The sequence below is a fragment of the Rhineura floridana genome, chromosome 3 (assembly GCF_030035675.1).
Source record: "Rhineura floridana isolate rRhiFlo1 chromosome 3, rRhiFlo1.hap2, whole genome shotgun sequence".
NCBI lineage: Eukaryota > Metazoa > Chordata > Lepidosauria > Squamata > Rhineuridae > Rhineura > Rhineura floridana.
In genome coordinates, this window is record NC_084482.1 from 107150844 (window position 1) to 107163124 (window position 12281).

The 12281-nt window shown below is 41.8% G+C and overlaps 1 protein-coding gene across 1 annotated transcript; it reads right to left on the bottom strand.

The window, feature by feature from the left end:
• Positions 1-4452: 4452 nt before the first annotated feature.
• Positions 4453-7150, bottom strand: HNRNPA0 (heterogeneous nuclear ribonucleoprotein A0). Its single transcript, XM_061617215.1, has one exon. It carries the CDS (start codon positions 6828-6830, stop codon positions 5919-5921), a length of 912 nt encoding a protein of 303 aa, XP_061473199.1. The 5' UTR covers positions 6831-7150; the 3' UTR covers positions 4453-5918.
• Between the last annotated feature and the right edge of the window lie 5131 nt (positions 7151-12281).

Genomic DNA, 12281 nt, shown 5'->3' on the forward strand with positions numbered 1-12281 from the left:
TTGGGCAGCTAGAGTGAATGCACCAGGGGAGCAGGAGGCCTGACCTCCTCTCTAAGATATTGTACTACCCTACAAATTTGTAAAAATGCAAACACAATTTGGGTTGGTCTTTCACAGTCCAATCCATTTCCTGTGCAGCTTGGAAGAATTTGGTAATGTGCCTCTGAGCACACAGTGAGTGGTGGCAACACCTGCAATCCACCCAAATAACAGAAACAAGACATGTGCTGACCTTGTTTTAGCAGGGAGAAATTAACAATATTAAGGATTGATGTATTCAGATATTCACTCTAAATATGTTTGATTTACTTTAAAATGTTTCCTATGGTAAATTCATTTATTTTGTTTCTCTTTCTTTGACTATATGAAGTACAGCAACACTTTGCATAATTTACATTAAAAACTCCAAAAACAATTGTGGAATAATGGCACTGATTATTTTTGCCGGTATTGCAAGGAGCGGATTTAACCCACGAAAATGCGTAACAGCACAAGACGTTATTTGGACAACCGAAAAATAATGAACACACATAGCGGGCATGTCACACATTTTGCAGTCATCTGGATGAGCAGTCAGTTTGTACAACATAAAACAGTGGGAGGTGAAGCATATATATGCTAGCAAATTTCTATGTGTGCTCATATGTTTTTAATTGACTATGCCCACCCTCCCTTAAGTAGGGGGGTTTAAGCATAGCAGGCTGGACACCTACATCTTGGGCAGGCCAAGTTTTTCCCCACCCCAATAGCTCAATTCATTGCTTAAGTAGCAACATATTGTAATCAGTCTGATTTTACATCAAAGCTGCAGTTTCAGATTCAACTGTTAATGCACCCAAAATAGAAATATAACCTCCAGTTTGAAACACAAAAGGCTGTCTTCACCATCATAAGACATTGATCAATTAAAGTCTTTGAAATTATAAGTTTTGTAAGACTGTTTTGAAATAACCTTACAAGAAGCAGCAGAACGGCATAGGCGGAATTTTCAATTTAACATGGTGGAATGCAAAAAATCCACGCTGGCTATAGTATATATGCACTCTTGCGGCTGTATTAGATGTGATCTATAAGACCATGTACTAAAAGGGCTTATTAGCAGCAGAAAATGTTTTCAAATCCATGCTTGTTAATGAAGCTCTCTTAGTAAACTTAACCAACTTAGTATCTCTCAGCCCTATTTCCGATACTGGATTTCGTAGCTCATTCACAAAAGTATATCACTAAGCCATAACATTAGAGTGCCTTCATGTTACCAATAAGCACAAGCTACTAAGGACTATGTGTCTCTATAACCACACATTGTGATGTTAACAGCAGCCTAAATAATCCTTAATGCTATAAAATGTGAATGCTGCAAGATGCGCCATTAATTATGTTATGAATAGTATGTTTACAAAGGTTCAGTCTCACAGAACACAGATATATGGATTAGATTCAAGTGTATCTGCTCACTAAAATTTCAATTTCTGGACTAAAATCATACCTTTCCTTCAGAGTAGCATGACAAGACCTATGGGATTACATCATCTTGTAAGAGATGTGTCACAATCTGGATTGTTGGCAGAGTCCTTTTTAGCATACTCATCCCTGGGGGGTGGGGGAAACTTGAAGGTCCCTCTGCCATTCATGCAAACATATATAACAGAGACAAAATTGAGATTTCAGAGCCAAATCTCACCCAAGGGGAACACACAGAATATGTGAAGTAGCTTGTCAACTTGTGAAGTTGCCAGAGCTGCAGAGACAAGCACACAGAGAAAAATGCTTTACGTTTTACGTTACAGAATTTAACTATGTTTTTTTCAATCTGGTATTTTCACATGTGTTTAATTCTACCTGTGTAGATTTCCTCTCATATAAATCTCCAATATAGAGGGAGGGGAAGGAGAAAGCAACATCTCTAGACACAACAGGTGATGATCCTAATTGATCAGATTGTAAACAGTAAGTTATGGGGCTAAAAACAGAAGAGCAGAGTTGAAGTAGGCAGAATTTATTTCCACTTCACAAAGCTAATCACCCACTGGATCAACTGTTCAAATTCATGAGCAACTAAGCTTCCAGCCCCATTTCAGTGAACACTGTAAGTTAACCCAATCTCTGCCCTTAAACATAACACTTCAAAGAGCATTATGGATTTTGTGTTCCTATGGATTTTGTATATCCAGCAAACTTTGGTCCACAAATATAACTTACATTAAGGTAAACTCTCACAAACCATACTAAAATTTTGGTCTTCAATGTTCTGTGCAGGGGTCATATTACTTCAGCATAAAAACAAAACAAAAACAGAGTAGTCTGCTTCTTTCATCCAATACAAGGACATCACATCTGCTAGATGTATATAATTAGAACAAAACATTTAGTAAAAGCCAGTACTACAGGATTTAGACAGCACAGTTAGAATTTGTGCAAGATAGTTAAGATACTACACTTGAACTTGTTAATCTTTAATTCTCAAGAGTAAGCTACAATATATGTAATTGGCCCACAGCTTCTGTTCTTAAATTCTGCCAAGAAAATTGCCTCTGCTTTAAGGGAACTCAATTGATCTAGGAAAATATACTGGTATTTTTCTGTAAAGTATCTGATCATTTGTACATATATCCCCATATACAGATGTGTTTTACAGTTTCAGGATTCACAAATACTAGTAATCAACCTCTTTAGACTGAATAAACTCCTTTTTGCATCAAGCTCTTTCAAAGTTCAAGGTGTCTTGTTTACTTCATATGGCAGTCTTAACATCATCTGAAAGCCTGCAATGGTATCTAAATGTTTGTGGGTAATACACTCCTATTTTTACAATTGTTAACACATAGTGGGATACCACCAGCATTTTCATGTTGGGAGGAATATACATAATCATGCAGTATTGTGTTACGAACAGTGAAGCTTTAGTGCCCAAGAAAGTTCTCTGCAAAGTTCTGCACTTATCAGGATGTAGGGACAAGCACCATATATAGTCATTACCATAGAAGTTACCACAAGTTTGGTATTCACTTCTGGAACAGAATATTCACAATGCTTCCAATTAAAAGATGTTGTATTACGGTAGAGACATACTCACTGTTCTGCTGGTTCCAGTGCATCTTCGCATCTTTTCTGAAAATGGGAGCACATGATGCTAGTCAAACCCTGCCCCTTTTTACACCTGGTGGTATCAACATTTTTAAAAATCAGCTTCAAGCAGATTTCACAACCACTTTGCTGTAGGCAACTAGTGTGCTCACACAGTGTATCAGGTAGTTCCAATTCCTCTATACATGCATGCAGAATTATAGGCAGGTAGTAACTAACTAATGCTGTCAAAGGGAATCCAAAATTATCCCACTGCACGTGCCATGTAAAATGTATTACCATTCCTCACTGGGTTGTTCTCGCATTTTGTTCTTTGCATCACTAGCTATGTTAAGCCCATGACATACTAATAGCTTTATATGCCAACTTCTTATAAAGCCTAAAATAAGCAGAAATTAGACAGCAAGTTATAGACAGAAGCCATACAAAAAGCTGTTCTGGACATTTTGTCTTAACACTCAGAGGTCAGCCCTATCAGCATGAGTTTTCTTATTTATCTCTGTAAGGAGAGAAGAAAACACCAAACTGAGAATATCTAATTTTTTTTAAAAAGGAGCCTATTTTCCTCAACATGATTAATAATAGTCAAGATTTTTAATTTGCGTGTCTTAGACCATGTTTTTTGTCAGATAGCGTAACTGTTCCTAAATGCCTTTGACAGAATTGCTTCACATTATGGCTGCTTTTTTATATAAAAAAAAGGAATACATTGCTATGCAAAACCTTCATGTATCTCACATGAAGCAATTATATAACATAGTATTTTGTTACATGTGGAAGGGCTGAAAAGCCACAGACCACCCAAAGTGGTATAATTCATATACGCTGCTTTCTACAGAGGGAAAACATAACATGCTATAAAATCATGTTTAAGAATTGATGTCTCCCTGCTTTTAAAGTTGGTAACACTGTGACTGACCACCACTTGTGTGCTTTTATGCATCCAAACTAGTTATCAGGTCAAGCTGGTGTATTGTTGCATAATCACTTGACGTAGCTGGTTTTACTTTTATGGACAACTTCATTAGCTAATGTAACATGTTCTTTTTACGTCTTCAACTGCATAAGCAGTCAGGAACTTTCTCAAGTGCAATAGGTTAAGCATATCTGCTTCAACCACCAAAATACATATTACAAATCACTAGCCCAACATAACCTTGCAGTAACTCTTTACTAAAAGCCACCCTGAAAGCTTATTTGACCCACCATCACCTAGCTTACATTTTAGGACTTCAATCCTATGTAAAAACTTGTGCCAGTAGTTTATAGCAGAAGTGGCTTAGAGAAGGCCATAATACTTTGGGTGAAATCTGAATATTTAGAAATCAGCAACATTTTAGCCATTTCATACATACTCAATGAAGCATGTGAAGAATTCAATTCTTTATTTGTAATATCCATAACTATTCTATATTTCTATTGAGGAAGGCAGTTTTTCTCTAGAACATTGTTAACAACAAACTTTAATTCTACTGTGTGAAAGGGCTACAAATACATCAAGCAGACTACAGAGATTTTGATTTCCAACTGACACCTAAATTACTGGCTCATTCATCAATCACCTAGTACAAAATTTGAAGACTGGGCAATTTAAATATTTAATCAAGAAATTTACTTATGGGTATTTCAAATGTATATCACTTCAAGCAATGCCGAGGACTTTTGTTGGCATACAGATTTGACCTTTGCCATCTAAAGGCCTATGAGATTATAGGTTTGAGAGCCAATTTGGTCTGTTGTAGTAAAGCTTATAGCAATGGTCAACTATTCTGCCAGTAGATGGTGCTCTAAAGGATTCTTGGCTTCTTTAAGAACACGACAGAATTCAGTTGAAATGACTTCACTATGCAAACAAAATATTTAACAGAAGGAAAAGTATCCTCTCCTATGATGGATTGTTTACAGGCAAGCCAATAAATAACACAATGTGAAACTGAGCAATCTGAAATTTTGAACACTTATATGAAAAACACATGCTCTGAATGTGCAAGAACAACATATGTTGATGGAGAACAACCTGTACAAAAAAACAGACTAATTGTGTCAGCAAGGCAACTGCCCAATTACAAAATAGTGGATGTACAATAAAATATTTTAACTGACCTCATCCACCCATGGGCATTTCAAAAGTTGGCCTATACCTCTTTAATAATAAATCCAATATTGGGGGCAGCAAAAAAGTTGAGACCTTTACTAGAAACAAAGCATTTTATTCTAAACACATATAGAAATTTGAGCAGAAATAACTTGTATTTGACTCAAAAAGCTTTTGCTTGAACTGTATGGAATGAACCCTAGGAAAAAAGACATGTAAAGGTCAATGAACACAATGATTTATTTAAAAAATAAAAATGTAAAAACGATTCCCCCCCCCCCTTTTTTTTACAGCCATGGGAACAGAGTAAATTTTGTAGAAAAAATGTGTAGGTATTCAAGTCCTTACAAAGTTAATTCCCGTTTCCCTCCCAGTTTTCACTCCAGAATCAGAACAACTCTCCCTCCCCAACCCTGAATAAACCAAAATTAAAACAGTATCTTATTCCTAGTATAAAAACGACCAATGTCCAAGCAATAAAAAAATATAGTCCATCAATGACTAACACAAAATCGTTGTGTGTGAGGCCCAGTCCGTCTTCGGAAAGAAGTGAAACAGGCAGCAGAGCGCCTCCAACAGAGATATTCGAGAGCTATCCTGCATTGCGATAGCCTTTTGTATGGAGGTGCCCATAGACGAAGAGTAGGGGGAACTATTGAGAACCTGGCCGGTACAAACGGAGGGCATACTCCATGCAGACAAAACTGACATCCCCAGAACAGTAACGGGGACTTCCCGCTCAGAAGGAGCCGCCTCCGTAACCTCCCCCACCATAACCGCCTCTGTATGGTCCACTGTTACTGCGGGGCCCCCAGTTGCCACCCCCTCCACCACCCGCGCCTCCGCTCTTCATTGGGCCGTAAGAGGATTGATGCTGGCTGTAACTGCCAAAGCCACCGTATCCGTTGCCATAATCGCCGCCGCCGCCGCCTCCACCGTAGGAGCCTCCTCCGTACGATCCGTAGCCCCCGCTACCTCCACCGTAGCCACCGTAACTATTATAGCCGCCGCCGCCGCCTTTGGAGAGACCATTGTGGTCCCGGTTACCGCCACCGCCCCTTCCTCGTCCCCGTCCGCCCCAGCTCGACCTGGAAGAGCCTCCTCCTCCTCCCTGGATGTCTTCCTTAGGTACGGCCTTCTTGACTTCCACGCGGTGGCCCTGGATGGGGTGGAACTTGACTACGGCGGCCTTGTCAGCGGCGTCGTGGTTCTGGAAGTAGACGAAGCCGAAGCCCCGCTTCTTGCCACTCTGCTTGTTAGAGATGATCTCGGCTTTCTCCACGGGGCCGAACTGGCTGAAATGTTCCACCAGGTCGTTCTCGCCCAAGTCCCCCTTGAGGCCTCCGACGAAGAGCTTCTTCACTTTCGCGTGAGCCCCCGGCCGGGCAGAGTCCTCGCGGGAGACGGCCCGCTTCAGCTCTACCGCGTTGCCGTCCACAGCGTGCGGGGAGGCGGCCATGGCGGCATCGGCCTCTTCCACGGCCGAGTAAGTGACGAAACCGAAGCATCGGGAGCGCTTGGTCTGGGGGTTGAGCACAACCACGCAGTCAGTCAGGGTCCCGTAGGCCGCGAAGTGCTCTCGCAGCCCAGCTTCCGTCGTCTGCACATTCAGCCCGCCAATGAACAACTTACACAGTTGGGAGTTCTCCATGCCGGAGCCGCGGCAGCCACAGGCCTCCTTGCCGCTGCCGCCGGTAGGGGGCACCTGCAGCCTAGCAAAGACCGGCGGGGGCTACGAGGTTCCCTCGGAGGACAGTTAGGCCTAGCTTCACCGGCAGAGAACGGGGAAAGGGGGTGGGGAGAAGAAAAGCACAAAATGGCGGCTTCTACTCCTCCTCAAGCGCGCTCGCAGCCGGCGACTGGTGCCCACACACAAAGGAAACGCTAAACGGCCCGCCCACCGTGGTAGCGCGAGGCACGCCCCCCTTTTCCCTTGTGCCAAATGAGCCAAAGAGGAACCGCCACCGTCCTTTGCGCCACGTTGTTGAATGATAGTTCTCAAAGCCAATCAGGATGTGCTTTGTACTACTGCAACGTTGCGCGGGAGGAGTTTTCAAAAATAAGAGGCTGAGAAGGCCCGTGAATGACGCTCTGAAATACCTATCATATTACGATTTAGATAGCCTCACGTCGAGAGAAAGTCGGAAAAAGAAAAGCTATACGCCTATACGTCGGTGTTCAAAGCCATTAGCCAATGGGCATCCTCGCTGGCAGACCCGCGCTTTCTCCCTCGGATCCCTTCCATTCGCGGGATGGGTAGATCGCGTAGAACCCGAAGCGAGGCTCTTCTGAAAGGTCGGGCGAGTAGAAGCATTACGCAGAGTCCTTGTTCTCTTTCATGGATCCTTTGTTTTAGGACATATTCGGCAACGGTGCAGAAACAAGGGGAAAGCAGGTGTCAGTTCCCCGTCGAGGCTCTGTGCTGCATGAGCAGTAGTCACCTTACAATCCAATTCTAACTGCTTTTTCTCGGAAGCAGACCCCACGAAGTCGCGAGGTTTACTTTTGATTAAATATGCTTCCCGCTATAGTCTTATTTGCATGCCCATGACAACTCTTTAGGATATGAGGGAGCGCTTTTGTTCTTTGAAGAAGAGAGTATGCCCATACACATTCAAAACATTATTCCACACAAGATTCCTGAGAATTAGTTTACCCCTCGCAGAGTTACAGTTCCCAGGATCGAGGAGGGGGGCGTTAAAGGTATGGCGTGTACACAGCTTAAGAAACATGTCGGACATACAGAAAGATGTTTGTCTTGTCTTAGCAGTTTCAGCGACAAAGAAGAAAACAGTTTCCACATGTATCACACTCTGGGGTTTCATTGGTCACAGATTTACAAAAATTAGCTTTCAAGCGTTCAGTATTTAATGTGACAATGAATGTCTATTCCTTACATACAATGCAAATAATATTCCACAGTCACCACCAAGAGCTTCCCATTGATCCTTGAAAAGTAAAATACGATTCATTTAAAAAAAACCACACACTTTTTGCGATGATTTGGACTTTGGCATAATTTAGCGCCTCTCCCAAGTCAGTTTTGCAGCGACTAATACTTTTATAATGAACTCTTGGGATCTTTTCAAAACTACGTGTTTTACAAAAAATCATGGGAAAGTCTGTCTCGATTATAGGAACTCCAGGCTGGCCTCCATGAAACCTCATCAAGAAGCCACCCCCAGCGGGAAGTACCCAACATCTATGGCTTGGAGTGGAGAGGGAGAAGGAAGTGTGGGAGCTTCCTCTTCACCCATTTCTGTGTTCTTGAAGGACAGTTAACACACATTTCCCGCAAAAGGGCCACTTCTGCCGCTGTGCTGCATTTATTCCTTCACTATGAAAGATGTTTATAAAAATGTTAAATGTTCCATTTGCACAATTGCACCTTGTTGCCTAGAGCGGTCCTATAATCGCCTAGTGCCAGGACCAGAGATAAACCACTACTATGCTGACGGAACAGCTGTAGTATCTAATGAATTTTTAACAGGAGTGAGGGGGAAAATACATAAATGGAAAAATTACTGCAACATCCTAGCACCCTTGGAAACACCACTGCAGCCTGTCAGTCAGGAACTGTGCTGGCAACAACAGTCACATGCCACCCACACATGTAGGGCACCAATGAACACACCCCAAGCACACACAAAACATCCTATAATGCCCCCATTCTGTCTACCCCAGTAACACATGCCACAATTCCCCAGGTTCAGCCAGTCCCCACCCCGCCCTGTAGCATCCTGGCAGTCGGGATTGATCCCCTTATGCCCCTCACAACCAGTGTTTTCTGAGTACAACACATAAAGCAGAAAAAGGCAAGCCCATACAACACAGTATCCATGTACCTTCCTGGGCAGGGGATGTGTTGGAATAGGCAAATGTTGCATGTTCCCTTTAAGGGATATTTGGGGAATATCCCATGTACCTGTTTTACCATGATGTAACTTTCTAATGGGTGGGGTTACTTACCTGACTTCCTCCTCCTTTGTCCTGGGGGAGTTTTGAATATTCTCCATTGCTGATCTATCCACCATTGAGAGAGGCCGCATGGCACGGATGCTCTCTCTGAGAGCATCAATACTAAACCACTAAAATGAACCGAGACTCCTATTTTCTTTCTTCTAAGCTAGAGCCTATGTTCCTAACATATGAGGTCGTAAGTAAGCATTCTTTTCTTTTACCTAAAAGATTGTGTCTGTTGTTTATATAGAGAAAGGTGGGGCTGGTTTATTCTCATTCTGCTGCTTGTATTTTTATATCTGCTAAGAAATAGGACCAACCAAATTAGTTCCTATTTCTCTCAGGTATTTTTATAATACCGAACAGGTTATGTTGCCCAGAAATAGTTGAGAATTAAACCAGATTTTTCGGGTTTTATTTTAAGTTATTTTTTCCTTTTTTTTGTTTCCCCCTTTGCTGTATATCAGGCACTAGTTTTTTAAATGAGACTATTTTTGCTGCTGTTACTTCCTTGAGTTGTTTTAGCATAACAAAAGCTCTTCTCAGACCAGGAAGCATCTATCAGCAAAGCAGAGGTTTTTCAAGAAGAATGCCTAAACTATCTGCTGTTAACTTTGACCAGTGGAAAAGTAGAATCAGAATTATCCTAGCAGCAGAGAAAATTTTGTGCTGTATTGAAAATCCTAAACCAGAAGGGAATGATCAAGAAGCATGCGTTTGGGAAGACAAAGATTCTCTTGCAAAAGCTATAATATTTGATTCTCTGAAGGATGATCAGCTTGTTTATGTGAATGAGTGTAAATCTGTTGGTCAGTGACGCAGGTTGTGAGACTTACAGATAAGGTTTTTAGCAGAGAGAGGGAAACCTGAAGCAGAAGGGTTAAACTGTGAGAACAGAGTTCCAGACAATCAAGGTCAGTGTGGCTAGCTGAGTGTGTGATAAGCTGGGAACTGGCAGGATCTCGGGTGTGGGGGAAGAATTGTCAATGGAGGAAGATGTCTCTAATGTCTTTGCCTAGTAAAGACTCTTACATGAAACTTGCCTGGCCTGTCTTATTCCTGTTCTAAACGGCTCTCGAATTCATACCACGTCTCACCTACACACGCAGAGCGCTACAGGGGTTATGGGCCCAAATTATGAGGCGTTGTAGCGGGTTCGAGAGCTGGTGAAGTGGCGTTGTTGCAGAGAGAAACAAAGCGCAAGTGAGAGGCAAGTAAGAGTGAGCAACATGGCTGTAAATCTGTCTTCCGGGATGCCGATGGAGAGACTGAATGCTGTAAATTACTCCAGCTGGAAGTGGAGAATGAGAGCTGTTCTGATTAAAGAGGATTTAAATGATGTCGTGGAAAACCCCCCTCCGGCAGCTCCTTCAGCAGCGTGGCTGAAGAAAGACGAGAAAGCAAAGGCTTTTATTACTCTGGGGCTATCAGATTCACAACTGTTGCTGGTGAGTAATGAGCCGACGGCTAATCAGATGTGGGAAAAGTTAAGAGCTGCACATGTGCAACAAACTGCGGGAAGCAGGCTGTGTTTGGCACGGAAGCTTTATCAGATGCATTTTACTGATGATGTGACTATGGAAGAGCATTTGGCTGAATTTCGTAGATTAAATGCTGAGCTCCAAGATCGAGGCGTTCATCATGATGACTTGCAGATGGTTTATCTCCTGTTATCTTCATTTGATCAAAAATGGGACGTGCTGGTTGCTGGTCTTGAAAGTCAACCAGACGGGACTCTATCTTTGGACTTTGTGGAACAGAAACTTCAACAAGAGTGGTGTAGGAGACAAGAAAACAAGAAAATGGACTTAAAAGAGGCTGAGACTGTGTCTGTACAACGAAATCAAAGAAGCAGGGAAGAGACTAAAACATGTTATTTTTGCGGGTCACGTGGGCATATACAGAGACATTGTTTAAAGAAGAGGAATTACAGAGACTTTGAAAGTCAGAGGGCAAGCGTGAACTTTGTTTCTAAGGAGAGCAATAAACTGATTAACTCTAAGTGGCTTCTTGACAGTGGAGCGTCTAATTGCCTAATCACAGACTCTAGTTTATTTTACACTTCAAAGCCGACGCAGGAGAAGCTTTATCTGGCTGATGGATCTACTCAGAACGCGACAGCAAGAGGAACGCTGAAGATGGGTAATTTGGGAATTTTAACAGATGTATTATTGATTTCTGGTTTAAAATATAACATTCTATCAGTGAGAAAATTGGCTCAAATAGGTTGTAAAGTTACATTTGAAGGGGATAGATGTTTTGTGAGAAGATGGTGAAATACGCATGCAAGGGAAATTACAGAACAAAATGTTTATAGTTGAATGCAAGATTGATAAAGACATGTGTGCTTGGATAGCAGTAAATAAAGAGAAACATGAGAATTGTGTCCATGAATGGCACAGAAAATTAGCACACGGAAATTTCCAAAAGATACAAAACACCCCAAAATATAGTCAAGATTTGAAGTTAACACACTGTGAGCATGTGGATGAGTGTGAGGTATGTTATAAAACAAAAATGACTGTGAATCCAGTAAATAAGAGCTGTGAAAGCACGACTTCAGAACCCTATCAGCTTATACATGTGGATTTAGCTGGTCCTTTTCAGTGCTCAAAAGGTGGAGCAAGGTTTTATTTAGTGATTGTGGATGATTTTTCCAGATTTACGCATGTGTTCTTATTGAAAAAGAAAAGTGATGCAGAAGAGAAATTAAAGGCATTCATACAGAAAACAGAGACACAACATGGGGCTATTATCAAAAATATCAGATCAGATAGAGGAGGAGAATTTACCAGTAATTCATTTCAAACATATTTGGAAAAGAAGGGAATAATTCATAGTCTCACCGCTCCCTGCAGCCCATCCTCCAACGGCACGGCAGAGAGGAGGAACAGGTCATTGCAGGATTCATTGAGAGCAATGCTAGCAGATGCTGATATGAATAACACTTATTGGGGTGAATGTATACTGTACACTGTTTATATTCAGAACCGCCTAATGCACAGAACAATAGGCATATCTCCCTATGAGAAACTGACTGGGAGAAAACCCAGGGTGAAACACATAGAACGTTTTGGGGCAAAATGCTGGGTACATGTTGCAAAACACTCAAAAGCACAAGCAGGACGCATTTTGGGATTTC

Bases quoted from the DNA above. Each gene is read 5' to 3' on its own strand.
- HNRNPA0 (XM_061617215.1), bottom strand. From the start codon at position 6,830: ATGGAGAACTCCCAACTGTGTAAGTTGTTCATTGGCGGGCTGAATGTG.